Consider the following 24,602-nt stretch of genomic DNA (forward strand, 5'->3'; position numbering starts at 1 on the left):
GATCTGACCAAATTTCATGTAAAAATTGGACCAAAAATGTGACTTCTAGAGTTCACATGTTTTCACTATATACATATAGAGAAAAATGCCCCGCCCACTGGCGGCCATGTTTTTTCACCGATCTGGACCATTTTCGAACTCGTCCGAGATATCAATAAAACCAATGTTTTAACCAACTTTCATGATGATTGGGCAAAAATTGTGACTTATAGAGTGTTTACAAGGTTTCTCTATAGCCAAATAAGGAAAACTGCCCCGCCCACTGGCGGCCATGTTTTTCAACGGACCGGAACCACTCTTGAACTCAACCAACATATCATTCAGACAAACATTTCGACAAAGTTACATGAAGATTGGGCATGAAATGTGACTTCTACAGTGTTTACAAGTTTCTTCTTTTTTATGACCTAGTGACCTAGTTTTTGACCCGGCACGACCCAGTTTCGAACTCGACCGAGATTTCATTGGGACAAAGTTTCTGACCAAGTTTCATGAAGATCGGACAATAAATGTGGCCTCTATAGTGTTTACGAACAAATGTGAACGGACGGACGGACGATGGACAAAGACCGGTCACAAAAGCTCATCTGAGCAATCAGGTGAGCTAAAAAGACAAGAGGGCCTAAAGGCCCAATGTTTCTTGCAATATGATAGTATTGTTGGACATACTAAACATTAAGTACTAACAAGAAGGCCCTGAAGCGCTGGTGTAGGTTCAAGGTCAACAGATTAAAGCTGTTAACCTAGTGTTAGACCCAACTTGACCAAGATTTAAACATGGGTTGATATTGTCAAGATATACATTCTGACCATTTTTATCAAGTTAATGTGGCTTATGGAGTGGAAATATTGTTTTTCTAAGATTTGAATTGGTAACCAAATATTTTGACACATGTGACCAAGATTCTGACCAAGTTCCATGAATGTGTGGCTTTTACAGTGGCAACAATCTAAAGTTGACAATGCATGTCATGCTCAAGTGAGCTCAACAGGAACATTTTAAATGAATTAAAAGTCATAACCTTGTAGTTTCTAGCCTTATGTCTACAAAAAATGCAAATGAGTGCCCATTTTTTGGTGACAATCCAATAAAAACTGTTGGGACATGGAGAGAGAAAAACAGCTGAAACAGCTAATGTTATATAATTTAAAGGTCGCAACTGAATTATGCCTCATGTGATAAGTCATATTTGGCTTATATTGCGTCCACAAACACCTTCATAAATTTTCAGTAAAAACTGTCGGATTAAGAAATGGAAATCTACTAAAAAGACCTATGTTAGATAATCAATTACCAAATCCAGATATGAAAGTGTATCTCTACTTTATTTACCTGTACTCAAGGTATATATCCTGAAGAGCTATGGACATGTGGTCTATCTACCTGTACTCAAGGTATCTGTCCTGAAGGGCTATGGACATGTAGTCTATCTACCTTTACTCAAGGTATCAGTCCTGAAGGGCTATGGACATTTAGGCTATCTACCTGTACTCAAGGTATCAGTCCTGAAGGGCTATGGACATGTAGTCTATCTACCTGTACTCCAGGTATCCTTCCAGGAAGGCTATGAACATGTAGTCTATCTACCTGTACTCAAGGTATCCATCCTGAAGGGCTATGGACATGTAGTCTATCTACCTGTACTCAAGGTATCAGTCCTGAAGAGCTATGGACATGTGGTCTATCTACCTGTACTCAAGGTATCTGTCCTGAAGGGCTATGGACATGTAGTCTATCTACCTGTATTCAAGGTATCAGTCCTGAAGAGCTATGGACATGTTGTCTATCTACCTGTACTCAAGGTATCTGTCCTGAAGGGCTATGGACATGTAGTCTATCTACCTGTACTCAAGGTATCAGTCCTGAATGGCTATGGACATGTGGTCTATCTACCTGTACTCAAGGTATCAGTCATGAATGGCTATGGACATGTAGTCTATCTACTTGTACTCAAGGTATCCATCCTGAAAGGCTATGGATATGTAGTCTATCTATAGTGGAACCCCTCTAAATTGGACACCCCCGGGACCGAGAGGAAATTCCGGTTTAGAGAGGATTCCGGTTTAGAGGGGACATTGACTTTTTTACTTTCAGAAGGTCAATTACATAGCCTAATGTGGAAAAAAACACTTTCAGCATATTTTCATAGTTTATTTATATCCAACATTCATTCATATTGTATCACATAAGAAAAAGATGTCGCTTAATCTGTTGATTCGAAAGCAATATCAGTCACAAAATAGATCAAACAGTGCACCCTGGAAAACCAAAAATTTTTATACATGCATGCATGTGTTAGGTGAATTTAGTTCCTTTTCACACTGAAAAACATGTACGCTGACTGTTTTTGCAAGATATCCCCGATCGTCGACTTTCCTACCCGATATTTCGCTGAAAGCATCTCGAGTGTAGGTTTTGGCAATATCTCTGACTCTTTAGTCAGTTTGATTTTGTATTATAGAGAAAATTCCATGCGCCATCGCTTAGAAGGATTTTTGGACATTTTTAGTCTTAGTTATCTGAATTACCAATTTGAAAGTCTAAATGAATATATAAATGCAACTGCTTAAAGAACTCTGCAAATCACCATTTTATATGACACTCAATTAGAAATTGTAATAAACAACACAAAATAAAATAGCATTAAGATTATTAAAATTTTGCACGGCGTCCTTTATCAAAAACAAAACACACTAAAGAACTCTATGTTTGTTATCAGTTATTATAATCAGTATTATCACATCTATTTAGCAATATGTACATCACAGGACAAGTATCTTTTATTGTTTTGCGATGTTTACAGTTTGCAAATTTTTCGACCACCTCTATTAATTTCACGCATCTTTAATCCGCTATTCACAACTTTTTGACACTAGGTCTGAGGTGCAATAAACAGGCCCTAAGCGGTTTAGAGAGGTACAATTACGTATGGAATTACCCAATTTTGATTCAAAGAATGACCGGTATTCGGAATTGAGGGGATTCTGGTCTTGAGGAGATATTTTACGGATGGTTTTATAGGGGAAAAAATGGGACCGGACAATTTGTCCGGTTTAGAGAGGATTCCGGTATAGAGAGGATCCGGTTTAGAGGGTTTCCACTGTACTTGTAGTCAAGGTATCTGTCCTGAATGGCTATGGACATGTAGTCTATCTACCTGTACTCAAGGTATCTGTCCTTAAGGGCTATGGACATGTAGTCTATCTACCTGTACTCAAGGTATCTGTCCTGAAGAGCTATGGACATGTAGTCTATCTACCCGTACTCAAGGTATCTATCCTGAAGAGCTATGGACATGTGGTCTATCTACCTGTACTCAAGGTATCAGTCCTGAAGGGCTATGGACATTTAGTCTATCTACCTGTACTCAAGGTATCAGTCCTGAAGGGCTATGGACATGTAGTCTATCTACCTGTACTCAAGGTATCCGTCCTGGAGGGCTACGGACATGTAGTCTTTTCCCATGAGCTTCTGGTCGAGTGCCCCGCCCTGCCAGAACACCAGGCCATCCCTCTGTGTAGTTGTCATGGTGAAGGAGATGTTCTGGCGTTCCTGTGTGCGTGAGTGGGCCAACAGGGACTTGGAGAGACCCAGATAGGATCTGCCTCCAAACATGTAATTGTCTAGCAACTTTATCTCTGTAACAAACATCATTATACATTTCACCCATTTCACACATTTGGTACTTAGTAACTATTTTTATATCAGTGTGAAGTCATAGTGAATCAGTCATCAGTGAAAAGTAGGAACAGCAATTAATATAAGAAGATATTTAAATACTTTTTATCTATTTCGATACCTGTTCGAAAATTTTATTTATTTAATATTAATAAGCATAATAATTAATACAGTTTGTGTCATTATTAACCCATAGATAACCACCATTCGCTGCCATATACAGTCGCAAATACACAGGCTAGGTGACTAATTCAACATCATATTATTGTGTTGACAGTTTGCTATTTTGTTTATTCCACATTGTAAACCACGGTCTATTATCAAGGGTATAATTCATTCTAGACTTGGGGTGAACTACACAACAGTATTTCATATGAAATGGTTGACAAAATTATATTCATGATTAACAATCCATTCTTGGGTCATGTGATAACAGTGATTTTAGTTCTATTAGTGTTGCACAATGGGTCTGTATGTATGTTAATTTTAGAACAAAAAATATGTCCATATATTTTATGTTTATTAACAAAATAAATGGTTTATACCTGGCGCATGTTTTTATCATATTGAATATTTTTGTATCAGCTATGTTCCATACATAAGGTATAATTTTAAAATTGATGTTTTGATCTTGTTTACATTTATTTCCCTCCCCACAATGGAATAAGCTAAAACTTTGATAACCAAATACTTGAATACCAGTTTTACCATACATGGTCATTTTAAGTGAAAAGTGGCACTTCTACAAGTAGCAATTGCCTACCAAACTGACAGTCCTTGCCAGAGTATCCCTGGGGGCAGTCACACTGGTAGGTGTCGTCACGGTAACTGCAGGGGGCACCATTCTGGCATGGAGAGTTGGTAAGGCACATGTTCAACTCAAATTCACAGTTTCTGCCAGTGTGGGTAGCAGGGCATAAGCACCTGAAAATGCATTATTAATTCATATCATTTGTTTATTTTGGGCCATGTATAACATAGATCAATTTGCCCAGATTTTGGTGAAGAAAAAATATGTTGTAATTTAACCTGATTGAATTATAATAACGACTGATTTATTTGTACTGCAGATAATAAAATTCCATATTGATTTATTTCTGCAGTTTAGGATCTTGATTTGTATTGCACACAAATTGCGTTGTATTGCAAACTTATTAATTGATTTGTTTGATGAAGTTGATTGATTTGTATTGGAGCCTGATTGATCTGTATTGGAGTCTGATTGATATGTATTCAAGACTGATCCGTTTATAAATCAAAACCAATTGCTGTGTATGTAGACTGATGGATGTGTATTGTAGACTCATTGTTGTGTATTGTAGACTGATTTGTATGTATTGCAAACTGACTGACATGTATTGTAGACTGATTTGTGTGTATGGCAGACTTACTCCTGTGTATTGTAGACTGACTTATGTGTATTGTTGACCGGCAACTGTGAATTGTAGTTTGATTGATATCTTCTGTTGACTTATTTCGGTGTAGTGTAAACTAATTGCTGTGTATTTGAGACTGACTGCTGCATATTGCAGACATACAGCTGTGTATTGTAGACTGACTGCTGAGTATTGTAGACTGACTTATGTGTATTGTAGACTGGCAACTGTGAATTGTAGTTTGATTGATATGTTCTGTTGACTTATTTCGGTGTAGTGTATACTAATTGCTTTGTATTTTAGACTGACTGCTGCATATTGCAGACTTACAGCTGTATATTGTAGACTGACAGCTGAGTATTGCAGACTTACAGCTGTGTATTGTAGACTGACTGCTGAGTATTGCAGACTTACAGCTGTGTATTGTAGACTGACTGCTGAGTATTGCAGACTTACAGCGGTGTATTGTAGACTGACTGCTGAGTATTGCAGACTTACAGCTGTGTATTGTATGCTGACTGCTAAGTATTGTAGACTGACAGCTGTGTATAATATGCTGACTGCTGAGTATTGTAGACTGACAGCTGAGTATTGTATGCTGACTGCTGAGTATTGTAGACTGACAGCTGAGTATTGTTTGCTGACTGCTGTGTATTGTACACTGGTGATGTGTATTGTGGCTAGCTGCTGTGTAATGCAGACTTACAGCTGTGTATAGTAGACTGACTGCTGTGTATTGTAGACTGCATACTGTGTTTTGCAATCTGACTGCTGTGCATTGCACACTGACAATGAATATTGTAAACTGACTTCTGTGTATTTTAAAATAACTGATGTGTAATTTACACTGACTGCTGTGTATTGTACACTGACTGCTGTGTATTGTTGACTGACTGCTGTTTATTGTAGACTAGCTGCTGTGTATTTAAGACTGCCTGCTGTGTATTGCGGACCGCCAGATGTGTATTGCAGACTGACTGTTGTGTTTTGCAGACTGAAAGATGTGTATTGCAAAGTGACTGCTGTGTATTGTTGACTGGTGCTGTTTATTGTAGACAAACTGCTCTTTATATTGTAGAATGATTGCTGTGTATTGTAGACTGATGTATGTGTATTGCAAACCAACTGTCATGTTTTACAGACTGCTGTGTATTGCAGACTGACTGCTGTGTATTGCAGCCTGACTATTGTGTATTGTAGACTGACGGCTGTATATTGTAGACTTATATTGTGTATTGAAGACTGACTGCTGTGTTTTGTAGAATGACTGTTGTTTATTGCAGACTGACTGCTGTGTATTGTAAATGGATTGCTCTTTATGTGGATTGACTACTGTGTATTGCATACTGATTGTTGTGTATTGCAGACTGACTGCTGTGTATTGAAATCTGATTGTTGTAAATTTTATACTGACTTGTGTGTATTGTAGACTGAGTGCTGTGCATTGTAAACTGACTGCTGAGTATTGTAGGCTGTATGTTATGTATTGCAGACTGCCTGCTGAGTATTGTAAACGGTTTGCTCTGCAATGTAGACTGACTGCTGTGTACTGTAGGCTAACTGCTGTGTATTGCAGCTTGACTGCTGAGTATGCTTGCTGTGTATTGTAGACAGATTTTTGTATTGTAGAATGATTGCTGCGTATTGTAGAATGCTGTGTATTGTACACTGACCACTGTGTATTGTAGCCTGAATTCTGTGTATTGGTATTGTAGACCGACTGCTGTGTATTGTAGAATGATTGCTGTGTATTGTATACTGACTGATGTGCATTGCAGACTTATAGCTGTGTATTGCAGACTGCTGGATGAGTATTTTAAACTTCCTGCTGTCTAATGCAGAATAAGTGTTTCGTTTTGCAGACTGATTATTTTTTTATTGAAGATTGATTGCTGTTTAATGCAGATTTACTGTTGTGTATTGCAGATTGACTTCCATATATTGGAGCCTCATAAGGTGTGACCTACTTGTAAGTTGGTCCAGGCAGGTCTTCACAGGTGGCACCGTTCTTGCAGGGCTTCCTCTCACACAGCCGTCTCTCTCCACAGTCCACTACATTAAGACTTTCAACTGCATTCCTGAGCAGGTCAATACGCTGGTCATTGATGGAGAGCTACAACAATGCAAATTTCACACTTAAAGAAACTTACACCAGACGATGGAAACCAAATAATACCTCTATTAAATGAGGGCAACATGAACATGTAAAGTATCAAAGCATTAGCCAAATACCACATTAATTTAAATATATAAAATGTCTCTTAATTGATAAATAAAAGAAAATAAGTCACAATACATGGTAAAACATGCAATAAAATATAAAGTCAAGGCTTATGTGTGTTTGTTTGCATCTTTTGTGGTATCATTTCTTTCAGGCTTTGAAAGATTGTGTACACCAAAGTACTGCTCAGGCATTGTAAAAAATATTGGGCATGTTTTTCATCAGAATAATAAGTAAAGTGAAACATATTTTGCATATTTTTGTTGGATTAATAGGTATTGTGAAACATATTCTGCGTGTTTTTGTTGGATAAATGGTATCAAAAACTAATTTTGTATGATTGTGTTGGATTTATAGGTCTTGAGAAACATATTTTGGATGTATTTGTTCGATTTATAGGTATACATGTAGTAGTAAAACCTATACAATCTATTTTGCATGTTTTTGTGAGATTGATAGAGTAAGTGTTAATCTAACATTTAAATAGGCTCGTTGATTATTAGCAATTTAAGATACTGTCAAACAAATAAGTCAGGGTTTTGTATGTTGTTTTTTTTTACCGTTTTCTACTGCATATCAGCCATATCACAGCAGTCATTTTACAAACCCATACTTTCCTGCAAATTAAAGCCCTTTATCCAGTACTAAATGCTATCACTTATTCCACTAATTGGACAATGCCATACTTATATCAGAGGTAGGGAGTGACAGGTTGAGAAAACATTTCATGACTTATGCTACAAAATTTATGTGGCTGGGTTTTGATTCTAACGCAAAATCCTCAGATTGTAGTCTCACAAAGCAAGAAAGGCAAGTTGAATTAGGTCACCTGTGAATATCTTCTAGAGAGGGTGTTAAAAGTCATGGCTACAAATTTAATCAATAATATCACAACAGATTTAAATTGTTTATTTAAAAAAGGGACCAAAACAATAAATTTCTGAAATGGCATTTTTGTTCTATCATGGTTTTATTTAATCCCGTCATTTTTAGTTAACTCTAATGGGAAATATGACGGGATTGGCGACCTTTTTGGTTGTTTCTCATGATTTTGGTTTATTGCAATTAGTTAAGCTGTGTGTTGAGAAACAAAAAGTGTGTGATATTGAACAAAAATACCTTTAAAGAAGTAACGTATGCACCAATACAGCCATACTAGCACTGTTTGCACTGGGGACACTGTGATGGTAGTGTCCACAGCAACCCACTTACCTTGACTGTAAATCCAAGAGAGAACAAGGCACAAGGGGACTATATTATGGTAGGGTCCAGACATACCCACTTACCTCTGCCACACATCCCACAAAGCCTCGTGTGACGCCAGCACTAGGGGACACTATGATGGTAGGGTCCACACCACCAAGGTAGAGGGGCAGCTTTAGGTTGAGCCCTATTGTGCTGCCGGGGGAGGTCCCTGCAAATGAAACATAAACACAGCTCATACAGGGATCTGGCAAAAGTTGGGCAGTCAAGCAATGAGGCTCATGAGGCAATGATAGTTAGTCCTGCATGAGATACCGCTAGTTATACTAAGGCAACTTAGAAAAGAACTCTATAATTGTAAACTTGTCAGCAAATTTTGATTGCTATAGTATTTAAAATACTACAGTGATAACAAATTACCCTTATATTGTGCAATTACATTTCTTTGTAGGCCCTATAAGTTACAAACAGTTTAAAATGTGACTTGACTATTCTGTTTGTTAAGTCATTAATAAATATGAGCTTTAAATATTTATGGAAACTCAACAAAAAATAGTAAGAGAAATTATAACAAGAGCTGTCTCCATCGGTGACATTTGCCCCCAAAAAACGTTTTTTCGAAACCTAAATGCAGATTTCGAAACCTAAACGCGGACCCTAAGTTCAAAGGTCAAAGGGGTCAAAATTTGTGTGCGTATGGAAAGGCCTTGTTCATATACACATGCATACCAAATATGTAGGTTACATCTGAAGCGACATAGAAGTTATGAGCATTTTTTAAAACCTAAACGCAAGCGTGCGACAGACAGACAGATGGATGGACAGACAGACAGACGGATGGACAGTGCGACTGCTATATGTCACCCTACCGGAGGCATAAAATAAGTAACATTTTGATATAGGACAATAACAATCCAACATGCACAACTTCGTAACATAAGGAATTTTTTTTCGATAATGCAAGGGCCGTAACTCAGGAGTGTCTCAGTCAATTTGGCTGATTATCAAACTTGACCTAGATCTTATGACATTACACATTTTCATGAAGTGTGGCGGTTCTCCTATGACATTTGCTCGAGTTATTGAGCTGAAACGAGCAAAAATGCAAATTTTGATGATTCAAAGCCCGTAACTCAGGAGTGTCTGGGTCAATTTGGCCGATTATCAAACTTGACCTAGGTGTTATTGCCTTACACATTTTTATGAAGTGTGGCGAAGATCCTATGACATTTGCTCGAGTTATTGAGCGGAAACGAGCAAAAATGCAAATGTTTGATGATTCAAGGGCCATAACTCGATGTGTCTGGGTCAATTTGGTCGATTATTGAACTTGACCTAGGTGTTATTGCCTTACACATTACACATTTTTATGAAGTGTGGCGAAGATCCTATGACATTTGCTCGAGTTATTGAGCGGAAACGAGAAAAAAAACAATTTTACGATGATTCAAGGGCCTTAACTCAGGAGTGTCTGGGTCAAATTGGCCGATTATCGAACTTGACCTAGATAATATTGCCTTACACATTTTCATGTAGTTTGGTGAAGATCTGGTGACAATTGCTTGAGTTATTGAGCGGAAACAAGAAAAAACACAATTTTTCAATGATTCAAGGGTTGTAACTCAGGAGTGTCTGTGTCAATTTGGCCAATTATCGAACTCGACCTAGATGTTATTGCCTTACACATTTTCATGAAGTTTGGTGAAGATCTGATGATAAATTGCTCGAGTTATTGAGCGGAAACAAGAAAAAAAAACAATTTTACGATGTTTCAAGGGCCGTAACTCAATAGTGTCTCGGTCAATTTGGCCAATTATCGAACTTGACTTAGATATTATTTCCTTACACATTCTCATAAAGTTTGGTGAAGATATGATGACAATTGCTTGACTTATTGAGCGGAAACTAATCCAGACAGACACACTTACTGACTAACGGACAGTGCGATTTTTATATGCCTCCAGAACCTATGTTCTGGAGGCATAAAAACAAGAGGGCCTGAGAGGCTTAAGTCGCGTACCTGAGATACACAGGAACTGACCTGTTCAATGCAGCCCAAGAACTAATTTTCTATGTTTCATGAAGATTGAAATGTAAATGTGACTTTTAGAGCGTTAACAAGGTTTTACTATACAGTTATATCAGGAAAAATGCCTTGCCCCCTGGCAGCCATGCTTTTAAACAGACTGAAACCATTTTCAAATTAATCCAAGATATAATTATACAAAATGTTCTGACCAAATTAAATAAATACTGGACTGTAAATGTTACTTTAAGAGTGTTAACAAGGTTTTACCATAGTCATATAAGGAAAAATGCTCCAGCCCCTAGCAGCTGGACCAATTTTCGAACTCGTCCAAAATATAATTGGGGAAAATCTTCTGACCAAGTTTAATGAAGATTGGACAATAAATGTGACCTCTAGAGTGTTAACAAAGTTTAACTATAGCCAAATTAGGAAAAATGCCCAACCCCCAGGCTGCCATGTTTTTTGACCAACTGGAACCATTTTCAAACTCATCTATGATATCAATGGGATAAATGTTCTAATCAAGTTCCATGAAGATGGGACAATAAATGTGGGCTCTAGAGTGTTAACAAGGTTTTACTATAGCCATATAAGGTAAAATGCCCCGCCCCCTGCGAGCCATGTTTTTCAACCAACCGGAGCCAATTAAGAAATCTATCAAAATATTATTGGGGAAAATCTTCTGACCAAGTTTCATGAAGATTGGACAATGAATGTGGCCTCTAGTGTGTTAACAAGACAGATGTTGACACTACACACCGCAAGATGCACGACGGACAAAAGGCGATCACAAAAGCTCACCATGAGCACATTGTTCTCAGGTGAGATAAAAACAATAGCTTTCCATAAAACACTAGCCTTGTTTCAAACAAAACAGCAGTCACCTACTGATTTAATATTGCCAGAGTAAAAACATGATCTTTATCAGTTTAAGTACTTTTTAGTTATGGCAGGATGCATTCTTTAAGATATAATGAATATTTGTACCAATTACTCTAATCCTACAAAGCAAGACGAAATTAACGGCAATATAAGTAATATGCACCAACTCCAAGTGGCCACTGTTACATTAACCTTAAAGCAAGATGGTTGCTGCACACAACTTGTCATGTTGATATGATGATCATTATTTCAACATGACATCATGCACAACAAAGTACTGGACACATACATTTAAATCCTACTCATGTATCAATAAAGATTAAAATATTAACGTTTAGTGCACTCAATTGCATGGGACATCAAGGTTAGCTAGCACACTCAAGCTGCAACCAAAGCCTGACATCTACTGCTTACTTACATTCATAACATACACAGTATCCACACACTTCAGTAGTATGTGCAACAAACTCTGCCTCGCAGGCACTAATGTAAGCAATGCAATAGCCAATTTTCTTAATAATACAACATATCAATACATGAACAAAAAGGCAAACAAACAGCATTGCCAAAGCCAATCTGTGATTATTTTTTTTCCAAGTGTCACTACAATCACATTTAATTTCCATAAGATCAGAGAATAGTCATGTCTAAAACAAAGACCCTCAGATATTCAAGAACTTATCAGTATTTATCTATAAAAATGGTCCCCCAATTGTTCATGTTAAATCAAGGTTTGCTTACATGACTATTCTCTAGTATTAAAGTATCAGGTGCATTTCCAGATATACTTCAAGTTGAATATCAATAGGATTTATATAGTATATGTAAAATTAAAGCTGACATTATATTTTTTTTAAAGACATGCTACCATGCCAAGAAACTAGATTTTCCAACTTTTAAACACATTGATTTAGTTGAATTTAATTAAATAGCAAGAATGGTCTGCATATAAGAAACAGCAACACAAAATAGCAGCACATGACCTCCAGCCAAAATAAAGTTATAGAACACACACAATAGTTATAGTTTTAGTAAATTTCATCTTACACGGACACCTTAATCGTACCTTTATAAGAACAAATGAGGGCATAGACCCATAGTTATTCTTAAAATCTGATAAGTTATAGGTCTTGGTCAATGACTGTTGAACACAAGTATCAAGTTTCAATAATTGATAGATATACAGATATGAAATTGTTCAATGCAAATATGCACAAAAACGGGCATAATTCTGCTTCATTGCAGGTCAGATCTCTGGAACTTTGTCAATTCCTCACACAATGATCCAAAACACATGTGAGAAGTTTCAAGTGAATACCTGTTGTAGAGACAGTGACAGTAAGGTGATGCCCTTTTACCTTAACCAGAGCATTACACAAACTCTGACACTGACTCCAACAAAGGCGAGTAGAACAGATGAAACTATTTGGTGAATAGTCAAGCTAAATATTACTTTTGCAACACATGCAAATAAACAGCAATTACACAAAGTCTTGGATATTTGGTATGTATTTTCTCTGAGGTAAGACAACTTCTTTTTCTAAAATAATTTATCAAATGTTATTGTCTAAAAGACAATGAAATGACAAAACTGTTATACTTGAGAGTTTCATTTAACAACAGGAATTACATGCATCTGTTTGGCAATAAAAGGACTAGTAACAAACTGCTTGTCCAAACACACCCATGCACAATGTGACCACATTGTCCAGGTTGCATATCAAGTCTATCGTGCAGCACAAGAGCAGCAAGAACTATAGTTAGCATTTCATACCTGACCAATCTAAGCCTTCATTGAAATAACAAATGAGAACAATTGTAAGGAATATGTATATATAATCAACAAAAATTTAAAAAAAATCATGTAACAATGAAAGGTTGCTAAGCTAATTACATATCCATTAATAAGGGTTCAAAATAGCCCCGTATGGTGTAGATGTGATAGAGCAGGTGCATTAAGTCAGTTCACATCACCAACAACTAAAAGATACCAGATACAGATATGTAGGAAGTACAACTCAAATACCAATACTACTGAATGACTACAAAAGAAACACTTTTGACTTGTCATACAGAGGAGATAAGAATTATGAATAATTATTATAGAATCATTGTGAACATGATGTTTTGTAATTTATTTTACGACTGCAACGATAACGATTAAACAACACATTAGTTCAGTTGACTAGTTTAATGACCTTATTGCAATATATTTTGCCTCCCAATAAACATCACACAAATGAAATCGAATGAACATGTATTAAGTATTCACTAACAGATCTAAATAATATATTATGCAAGTAAGAGAGTGGGATATAATGGCCGCAGCGTTATTCAGAAACAGCCGCTGGTAACCACGAGCCTCGAAAGATTGGATGATTCACTTGTGGAAGCAGGCTGCATGAAAAATTATGCCTACCGGAGGTGGAAGAGCACACGTTGATTTACCGTTGTGAAGTAACGACGCTATAGTAGCAACACCGCCTACCCAAATAAAAATGCTCTAGCTCATCAAGTGACCGGGCCAGGAAAAACCATTCACTTGATTGGGCTAGACCTAGCTCACCAGTCGCTTGACCTATTAATATCAATGATCGCTACACTTAAGATCATACTTTACTTGATCGCTACACTTGCGATCACACTTTACTATCACACTTTACTTGGTCACTACACTTGCGATCACACTTTACTTGATCGCTACACTTGCGATCATACTTTACTTGATCGCCACACTTGCGATCACACTTTACTTGATCGCTACACTTGCGATCACACTTTACTTCATCGCTATACTTGCAAAGCGATACCGCATTACACACTTTTTAACTCGGACATTTAATACCAATGGTCACTTGACCTTTATGCACTTTTAAACTCGGACATTTAATACCTATGGCCATTTGACCATTACACACTTTTTAACTCGGACATTTAATACCAATGGTCACTTGACCATTACACACTTTTTAGCTCGGACTTTTAATACCAATGGTCACTTGACCATTACACACTTTTTAACTCGGACATTTATTACGACACATACAAGTTTTTCCCAGTGGCATTGCTACTATTTTTAAAGCTTAACCTTTAAATTTGATTGATATACTACGCCTGAATCCCAGAGTCCATTCGAGCCAATGTGTTGAGTCATTGTTGCTAAGGTTAGCTTGTAGAGATAATTGTTGTAGAATCAGTACGCATGCCCCTCCAATCCCCCGGCAAACAGAATTTTCCGCCACAATAAATTTCACAAATTTATCCCCCACAAATTTTGGTGCAGTATTGTACGAAAACCACGAATTGACTGACAAACTATTGGTAACCTGTGACGTGGCTTATTAACTCGCTCAACCAGCGATGTCACACTTTTGAAACACGGCCATTTAAGCACCATAAACGCTCAACCGGCCATTACACACTATTGAACTCGGACCTTTAATACCAATAATCGTACAACCAGCGATTAGACACATACAAGTTTTTCTCTCAAGGTATCGCCTCTGCGTTTCAACATTGTATAACAGTTTTTGTGCGTTTCAACATAGTATAACAGTTTTGGGGAAATCTATGCAATGACATGTGAATTAGTTTACGCCCGTGTGAAAACAGACCCACACTTATCAACATTCACAACATAAACAGCCGAAAATGGCATCTTGCTAGCAACAGAGCACATTTAATCTTAAACCAACAAACTCTCTCGAACAATATCAGATATCAGATCCAGCATCCACACCCAAGGTATTATTAATCGCAGTTCGCGACAAGTGTGTATCATACTTGAAAAGGTATTCTACTCATAATTCTAATCTACCAACCTCCCCAAGCGCCATCATAAAGTTTAAAATACTCTTGAATGTCAAATATCCAGAAAAGCCTTGGTTACTTGTATAGCATTAAAAGATTTTTTCAGCTGGCATTGCCGACTTAGCTTTACTCTAGAACCAACTTAATTTAGGAATAAAAAGGAAATCCATTTATGTGTACTCTGACGTAACGTTTACACGAGTTCCCTTGTAGAAACCAACTTACATTTGACCGCAATAAATTGTCATGGAAAAATCTACACTCCATTGTCATAGCGTAAAAATGTTAACCACATTTCAAGGTCTCGCCCAACAGCTCGCGTTATATGAATGCGGTGAAGGGCATTTAGTGTGCCGCATGATGTGTTAATTAATAACCTACGAAAACGGGCGGCCGGCTGGAATCTCCCTGCAAACAAAGTAATGAACCCTATAAGCGATTGCCACTGTGTAATAAATGAATTTTCTGTTTGTTCACGATGCACTTTATAGTTTTCTTTATCTGCACAATTTTTAATTAGGGAGGCGTACCAGGAAATAGAATAACATAACCTGTCATAACACATTTTATACTTCTCTTTTCGTAAAATCATATTGAGAAATTTTTTTTACGTAAAACTGTGAGTTTAACTTGTTATTGAATATAGGAAATTCTATTTGACAAATATTAATTTAATCAATGCCGAATTTCTGTCAAATGAAATGGTGACATAGATAAAATCAAGGTAACAATTTTAACAACACGTAAGACAAAATCGTTCCCTCAAAATACATGTTCGCTTATTTTCCACAAAATTGTCGCTGTTATCTCCGGTTAAGGCTTTGTGTAGGACAAATGTTTTTCTAACAAATGCCAGATACACTAAACGTCGTGTATTAGCTAGGGAATGATAACAGACGGTGCTCACACTGAAAGCAAGTCATTAATAAGGTAGACACAATTAAGTATTGGATAACCGTGATAAGAGAATTTTAGAAACTATTGATGTGAGGAGAAAAAGAATTGTCTTAAGAATGAAATAAAAATGCAACAACAACATTAAACGATTAATTACTTTGGTAGAACATGATATATTGCCAAAAACAATGTTAAATATTATGATATATGAAATACATAATATTGACGAAGTAGAAAATAGACTTGCTACAATTCTATAATTAGAATAGCTTATTGTCACACACTTATTACATGATTTTGCGTGTTCAACTAAGATAATTTGTTGAAAATACTGAGTCCATTTGTAACAGGAATGATATGAATATTTATTTGAAAATTAAATGTGATGTACTAATCGCACTCGCATTATCAGCCCTCGCAATGAGTTGTTTCAGCGAAACTGGCGCGTGCGCGGCCAAGTCATTGCATGTGTGTTTAACGCCGTAATTCGCGTGACTGACCCGTATTCAGGGATCGCCCACGAATGATTGATTATTTGCTAAATCAAGACATAATGTATTAACAGATTCCCCACTAACGCCACACCCGCTTAGTTGTCTGTATAAAAGGAACATTTTATGATGCACGAAACATATACCCCAAAATCAAGAAAAAACACTACCTGGATCAGGTTCCAGTAATCGGGTTAAGTCGTACAAATGATTCCACTTGCTTCCGTTTTCTGCCTCGAGGAATTACCGCAGATTGCTCGAGATATAATTGTAAACGGTTTTGACGATTAAAAATACCAGCACAGGCCGTTAACAAAAAGGCGGAATGACGTCATATCACGTGGTACAGAAATCGCGTAATTCTATTGTACTAACGATCTCCACCAAGGAAATCCGTACATAACGAAACAGACAAAGTATTCCGTAATCGTATCTATAGAAACCAGTAAACAACAATCGTTTCCGCGAAAATAAATGTTATTAATTTATATTCAGAAATTAATAAGTCTTATTACATAGCTATGTGTTTAGATTCTAACCAAATAAAGCTTTATCAACCAGAGAAATACAAGTTGACAGACAAGAAGGCATTATTGCTTGCTGGTTTTCCCCTGATTTATAACCATACCAACTGTAGTACTTTTGGGAAAGGGGGGGGGCATATAATGTCAAAATTCTACAGCAAATAGGAAAGCTCATGGGATATCATTAGAATCAATACTGCAACACAATTCATAATTCTTAATATCAGATTGTCAGAATATACAAATGTGCTATATAATATCTAATATATATATATCGTGCACACTGAGTATGACACCATGAAGGAAACACATGTTCACATATTAGTATCATTGTAAGAGCACACTCTGGCTAAGATGCATTTTATTAAAATAAAATAAAATAAAAATGACATAATGACATTAATAGAAAAGAAATAAAGGAGTATTATTTGAATGAAGCAGTGAGACATGAAGAATAACACAATGTTTCTGTCTACAGTGCGTACGATTCTGCTATAGAGAGGCACAAGTCACAACTACAGACTGCCATCGCCCAGTTGGAAAATTTTACCTCGTCTTACTCGTCTAGACATATGTTTGTAGGAGTTGTAGTAACGAGAGATATAGTTGTCATAACGTGACAGAGAGGATTGGTCACTCTGGATGTCTGACCAACCTCTTACTGCATGCACAGAGGGAAAATGCAAACATTAACATCACATATTGCAGCACCCAAACGAAAAGAAAAAATGAGCATATATATTATGTATAAATATAAACCATTTATTTAGTAACAATACATTTACATAATGAATACTATTAACTTATTGCACATCAAACAATTATTTTCTTAAAACTAAAGAACAACTGCTTCTCACTGCTAAATTGTTTAGGCTATGCATTACGAAACAAACATTTGCAAACTTCTGTAAAAAGTAGAATACACTGTGTATATATAGAATGCAGGTTATGGTTATTGTATCAGTAATTATATATTAAGATAATATCATTCCAACTTAGAACATTAAAGTAACATACATATGCATTTAATTACACACCTCTAGAACTCTTAAAAATATGCTAAATGTGGATATTACTGTTTACTGCAGATGTGTAATTGGTAATGCATGGATGGACAGCGTACCTGTGACTGGTTGCTCATCATTGATGGTAAGACTGCCCTCCCGATGATTGCGACTGGCACGAACTCTCGTCCACTCATTCACACGCAGTGGATTGCGGCTACGCACCACAGCTGGACCTAGAAATGGAAAGTACCCTCAAATGTTTTAACACATGGTCTAAGAGATTGCCAAGCAATATGGTCCCCTACCGGTGAAACTCCACCATTGTCAGTAAAAAAAATAAAAATAAAAATTTAATATATATTTGTTGCCATAGCAACCAGAGTTTTTGACGTAGGAACAAAATGAAATGACGTGCATTATCTCCATATTGACATCTATCCATGTTTTAAGTTTCATGAAAAAATATGAAGAACTTTTAAAGTTATCGCAGGATCCAGAAAAGTGTGACGGACTGACAGAAAGACTGACGGACGGAGTGCAAACCATAAGTCCCCTCCGGTTTCACCGGTAGGGGACAATAAAGACTCTGAAAGATATCACACACAATTTGTTGCCTACTTCAATTTTCATAGCAGATGATCACAAAAACTGATGAATTACAACAAAGACTACTGAACTTAGTTAAATCCAAGTTTCAAAGAATGGTTTCTTGAGCAGAAATCGATAGAATGAATTTCCATGACAGAAGTGCTGGTTTAACCTGATCCGGTGTCAAATCTGAACTCGAGGTATCCGTCCTTCTGCACAAGTGCTAGTGAGTCTCCAGTGCCGTCCTCATTGTCCCCCTCGTACAGGATGATGCCGTCCTGCAGGGACTGGGGCTTGAACTCTACTCCAATATTGATGGCAAACGGAGCGTTGTTCATAGGGGGGTATGAGATGAACGAGGTGGAGTTGAAGAATGGATTGGTAACACTCACATCTGTATGTACAATCAGTTGACAGTATTTACAGCTTATCCACAACCACATCATATATATAAATACTACTTGAATTTCTTTACATTTTAAAATTTGGATTTATGCATATCATGTTGAATTTAAACATAAATCTATATATTTCCTACTATATAACTTTTTTACTGCTGAAAGAAGAAATTATTAAATCTGAAAATATTTCCTGAAAAACATTAATCCTATGTATGTGTATGGTGTAGAATTCAGTGTCCATGTTTGTAGCGCACACCCCATACCTGTGAGACACCCAGTGCCGGTCTTGCCGAGGGGACAGATGCACCTGAAGCCACCCCTTCCTGGCAGGTTGTAGCACCGCCCTTGTACCCCACAAACACCTGCATACACACAAGCAACTATATAGAACAAGTATCTAACAGAGCATATGGGCACCAAATTATATATGCATACAAAAGAGATGTTGCCATGAACCAAACACAAGGGAGTTTTATACTTGTCACATGTCAAGTTGTTCTGAGACTGGTTACCTGGGTAGCACTGTTCCCCGGTCTCTTCACACCTGGCCCCCGTGTATCCCTGGGCACACAGACACTTGAAGCCATACTGTAGATTGGCAGGCAGACAACGTCCCCCGTTGGCACAGGGGCTGTCCTTGCAGGCGCTGTACTGCCCCACCCCAACCAGCTCCACCGCCTCTCCCCCCAGGTCCAGAGACACCCCCTTGATCTTCACCTCACTGATGCTGCCTGAAACACAACAGTAAACATCACAGCTCTCATGTGTGCTTAAAGAGATTAAAAAAACAGAACATTATAACATATTTAACCCATGATTCGATAATCTACACCTAATATAATTGAAGTACAGGTCTCAGAGAATTTATTCTTTTCTTTATATGAAAAGGTTCACCTTTAACTTGATCATTTCAAACTTCAATGTTGTGTTTATATGACTTCAATATTGTGTTTGTGTGACTTCAATGTTGTGTTTGTGTGACTTCAATATTGTGTTTGTGTGACTTCAATGTTGTGTTTATGTGACTTCAATATTGTGTTTGTGTGACTTCAATGTTGTGTCTGTGTGACTTCAATGTTGTGTTTGTGTGAATTTAATGTTGTGTTTGTGTGACTTCAATGTTGTGTTTGTGTGACTTCAATGTTGTGTTTGTGTGACTTCAATGTTGTGTTTATGTGACTTCAATATTGTGTTTGTGTGACTTCAATGTTGTGTTTGTGTGACTTCAATGTTGTGTTTGTGTGACTTCAATGTTGTGTTTGTGTGACTTCAATGTTGTGTTTGTGTGACTGAAATGTTGTGTTTGTCTGACTGCAATGTTGTGTTTGTGTGTCTTCAATGTCGTGTTTGTGTTATTTCAATTTTGTGTTTGTGTGACTTCAATGTTGTGTTTGTGTGACTTCAATGTTGTGTTTGTGTGACTTCAATGTTGTGTTTGTGTGACTTCAATGTTGTGTCTGTGTGACTTCAATGTTGTGTTTATGTGACTTCAATGTTGTGTTTGTGTGACTTCAATGTTGTGTTTGTGTGACTTCAATGTTGTATTTGTGTGACTTCAATGTTGTGTTTGTGTGACTTCAATGTTGTGTTTGTGTGACTTCAATGTTGTGTTTGTGTGACTTCAATGTTGTGTTTGTGTGACTTCAATGTTGTGATTGTGTGACTTCAATGTTGTGTTTATGTGACTTCAATGTTGTGTTGTGTGACTTCAATGTTGTGTTTGTCTAACTTCAATGTTATGTTTGTGCGACTTCAATGTTGTGTTTATGTGAATTCAATGATGTGTTTATGTGACTTCAATGTTGTGTTTGTATGACTTCAATGTTGTGTTAATGTGACTTCAATGTTGTGTGACTTCAATGTTGTGTTTGTGTGACTTCAATGTTGTGTTTGTGTGACTTCAATGTTGTGTTTGTGTGACTTCAATGTTGTGTATGTCCGACTTCAATGTTGTGTTTGTCCGTCTTCCACAGAGTTGTGAGCTGAATCAGTTGTTGTTAGTTTAGTTGACAATGTACATGTAGCACTGTTTCTGGGTGCACCTACCCACAAATCCCTCCCTGTATCCTACGACCTTGGGTATGTTGTTGTAGTTAGGTACAGAGCCCAGGTACATGTTGCCTGCAAGGTCCAAGCCTGTGAAGTAGCCTGGGGACTCCCCTGTGTACGCAGGCTCACTGTCCACCACCATCGAACCTACAAAACAATTTAAGCACCCTTTTGTAAGCAAGTTCAACACACCAATTGCTTCTATTGTTTACATTTGATAATAATAAAACTATGGTATTTAAAAAAATATATTTTGTCTTATACAAACTGTGTAAGTAAAGTTAAGATTGAATTAATAAGATGGCAAGAAGGCCCTTAAGCACTCAAATATGACCCAAGAAACTAAACTGTTCTGTACTTGTAATTGTTCTCAAGGTTTTATATTCAAATGATTTAACTATAGCCACAAAAAAAGAAAACTGCCCTGACAAATGCCGGCCATGTTTTGCAATGGACTGATACCTTTCTTCCTGTTGCGGGTGAGTTTAATTGTGTGCCACTCATTGAGTCCCAGTGTGTTGTTGCCACGGATGATTGCTGGACCAGACCCCACGTCAAACTTGAACTCTGGGTAGCCTTCATTCAGTCCAAAGCACACAAAGTCTCCACCACCATCTTCAAACTGACCGTTGTACAACACCATACCTGCACAGTCGCAAAATCAAGACATATCAACAGCTCAAGGACAAGGCAAGCATGATTGATAAATAGAATAATATTTACGTTCATCAAGAATTATTACAGCAAATTATCAAACTGAATCAAAGTGATTATTATGAAGTATTTTTTTTTCTCCCAAGAAATATTTAGAAAACAAGACCACATATTGTAAAGTGCTGTGTTGTTACCTTCAGTTGACTCGGGCCTCAATGAGAGGAGGATATCGAAGTCTAGGTAGACATCGTTCAGTGGCTGGTAGGCGATGTAGGACTGTGGGTTCTGTGAGAAGTGGGGAACCAGTGCCCCAACATCCAGGCTCACAGGACGGTCTGACCCGCCGTGCTCATTCTCTGCGTGACACACATACGTACCAGCATCCTCTGGTCTCACACGATTGATACGTAAGTCTCCATCAACAATAGTGTAGTCTCTGAAGTAATCAAACCTATATTCATTTTCAAGAGTTCCATAGTAACAAACATACACTCTAGTCTTTTTGAGGAAACATCATAACTTATTTCTTATAATATAATTGATCTTTGAATTTTAACTTGACCTTTAACCTAGGGAATGGGTTTTGCACATGATACTACATCAAACAATCCTGGCAATTCCGCTTAGTTATTTGAAAACCTATCCATGTTATATATGCTGGACAAAATTATGCACTGTGCAATGTGTGATTTCTTGCACTTGACCTCGATCTTGAACTGTAACTGTAAGCCTAGTGACCTGATTTTTAATGTGACACTGAGACTCACTATATTTGACAATTCAATCATGCTTGTTAAAGTTATGCTCTGAACAAAGTGTTGATCTTTGATTTTGAACTGTTACCTTAACATCTGACTTAAGTATCTGAACCTGTAGTCACCAACCCACTCTTAGACTTAAGTAGAAAAAATGCTCTTAGAACCATGAAAAATACATCCTGTGTTTGACAAGATACAGGCTACCACTGGTAATTATGTTATTAAAAAAATAATCTACATGAAGGATGATGTTCATAGAGGACCTTAATGCCAAGTTGGAATCAAAAAGAAATTCTTGAAAACTCACATTAAAAGAACATTCTTTATTCTTAGACTTAAACCTAAGAACTGTTTGGTAAACATGAGCCCAGGTCCTTAATGTATGACATACCGTTAAATAAAAACGTCTAAACAATTGCTTTCTACACAATCATTTCATGTTGCAGAGCAGTAAGTTATAATAATGTAGCTGATGATGACAAGAGAGTTCCTTTTATCCGTCCATGTATACATTTCATAAGAATTTGGTCACATGAGAGCCCCTTAAGCATGTTTCCAATGTACTAACCAAACCCAAATAGTCGACATTGGACATTTTTGTACAGTTTACATATTTAATTCAGTTAAAATTCAAGTGTCTTACAGATTGTAAGATATTTTAATAACTGTGAGATTTTTTTGCAAAATTGAGCTATTGATGGACAACCTTAAAAAAACTATATGATAGTGTATCATAACTGACATAGAGAAATGCAAAATATATATAAATTAGTTAATAATTTGTATGCCTATGACCATAAAATATTGCACATTGTATCAAAGAATGATGAGCAGAAAATCTTCAGGTTCTAAGAGTGTAGCCTGTAGGGGATGAGGAGGGATCTTACGTTGGCATCTCTTTGCCATCCTTGCGGAACCAGGTGATGTCAGGTGAGGGGAAGCCCTGGGCATCACACACAAGTGACACGCTGTCGCCCAAGGCAGCCCGGGCACTGGCGGGCGCAGTCACTTCAGGGCGGGCTGTAATACATTGTAATCAAGCTTATAGTGAAACACACAGTCAGAAATATATACAGTATACACATGAAATATATTATTCTGGGTATAACGAAAATCTCGTTTTTTGGAGATGTAATAGTAAACAAGTGTAAATATACACACAGCTGGGTATTTAATTACTTGGCTATGTTTAAGTGGAACAGTCTCCAGTGTACACATTAAAAGTATATATCACTCATTTGTAAACCAATGTTCAAATGTTAATTGTGTAAATGTACCTGTAATTATGTTCATTATGTCAAAGCCATAACTTAAAGTCACCAGCAATATTCATCATTTAAGTAGAACAAACGTAAATACATGTATGTAAACTGAAACCTCTGTTTATTGGTACACAAGAAGTTGATAGCTCTTATATATAAGCTTAGGTAAAGTGAATATGAATATACATTTTTATCTGCATACAGATTAATATAACCAATAATAATAATAATACAACTCATAACTGTAACCAACTTGAAAAAATAATACAGTGGAAACCCTCTAAACCGGATCCTCTATATACCGGAATCCTCTCTAAACCGGACAATTTGTCCGGTCCCAATTTTTTCCCTATAAAACCATGCGTAAAATATCTCCGCAAGACCAGAATCCCCTCAATTATGAAAAACGGTCATTCTTTGGATCAAACTTGGGTCATTCCATACGTAATTGTACCTGTCTAAACCGGTCAGGATCGGTTTATTGCACCTCAGACCTAGAGTCAAAAACTGGTGAATAGCCGATTAAAGAGGCGTGAAATTAATAAAGGTGGTCGAAAATTTTGCAAACTGTAAAAATCGCAAAACAATTTAACGAGACTTGGCATGTGAAGTACATATCGGTCAATAGAAGTGATAAGACTGATTATAATTACTGATAACACAATAGGGTTCTTTAGTGTGTTTTGTTTTCGATGTAAGAAGCCATCCTAAATTTTTACAATTGCTAATTAAGTGTCATATAAAATGGTGATTTGCAGAGTTCTTGAAGCA

The 24,602-nt window shown here is 37.0% G+C and overlaps 1 protein-coding gene across 5 annotated transcripts in view; it reads right to left on the bottom strand.

Moving 5' to 3' along the window:
* The window catches only part of LOC127881858 (basement membrane-specific heparan sulfate proteoglycan core protein-like), a 198,207-nt gene that overhangs the window by 3,715 nt on the left and 169,890 nt on the right, over nucleotides 1-24,602 (bottom strand). For 3 of the 5 annotated variants that reach the window (XM_052430022.1, XM_052430021.1, XM_052430025.1), the window contains 13 exons: nucleotides 23,457-23,589; nucleotides 22,006-22,247; nucleotides 21,620-21,802; nucleotides 21,155-21,304; nucleotides 19,621-19,839; nucleotides 19,372-19,470; nucleotides 18,880-19,101; nucleotides 18,236-18,352; nucleotides 17,663-17,773; nucleotides 8,563-8,690; nucleotides 7,023-7,168; nucleotides 4,443-4,603; nucleotides 3,414-3,639 (listed from right to left, as the gene is read on the bottom strand). In XM_052430022.1, the coding sequence (XP_052285982.1) occupies nucleotides 3,414-3,639; nucleotides 4,443-4,603; nucleotides 7,023-7,168; nucleotides 8,563-8,690; nucleotides 17,663-17,773; nucleotides 18,236-18,352; nucleotides 18,880-19,101; nucleotides 19,372-19,470; nucleotides 19,621-19,839; nucleotides 21,155-21,304; nucleotides 21,620-21,802; nucleotides 22,006-22,247; nucleotides 23,457-23,589 (2,137 nt within the window). Of the gene's footprint in view, nucleotides 1-3,413; nucleotides 3,640-4,442; nucleotides 4,604-7,022; nucleotides 7,169-8,562; nucleotides 8,691-13,164; nucleotides 13,180-17,662; nucleotides 17,774-18,235; nucleotides 18,353-18,879; nucleotides 19,102-19,371; nucleotides 19,471-19,620; nucleotides 19,840-21,154; nucleotides 21,305-21,619; nucleotides 21,803-22,005; nucleotides 22,248-23,456; nucleotides 23,590-24,602 lie in introns of all 5 variants that reach the window. The other 2 variants (XM_052430023.1, XM_052430024.1) reach the window with 2 other exon arrangements.

Source organism: Dreissena polymorpha, chromosome 5 (genome assembly GCF_020536995.1).
Source record: "Dreissena polymorpha isolate Duluth1 chromosome 5, UMN_Dpol_1.0, whole genome shotgun sequence".
Lineage (NCBI taxonomy): Eukaryota > Metazoa > Mollusca > Bivalvia > Myida > Dreissenidae > Dreissena > Dreissena polymorpha.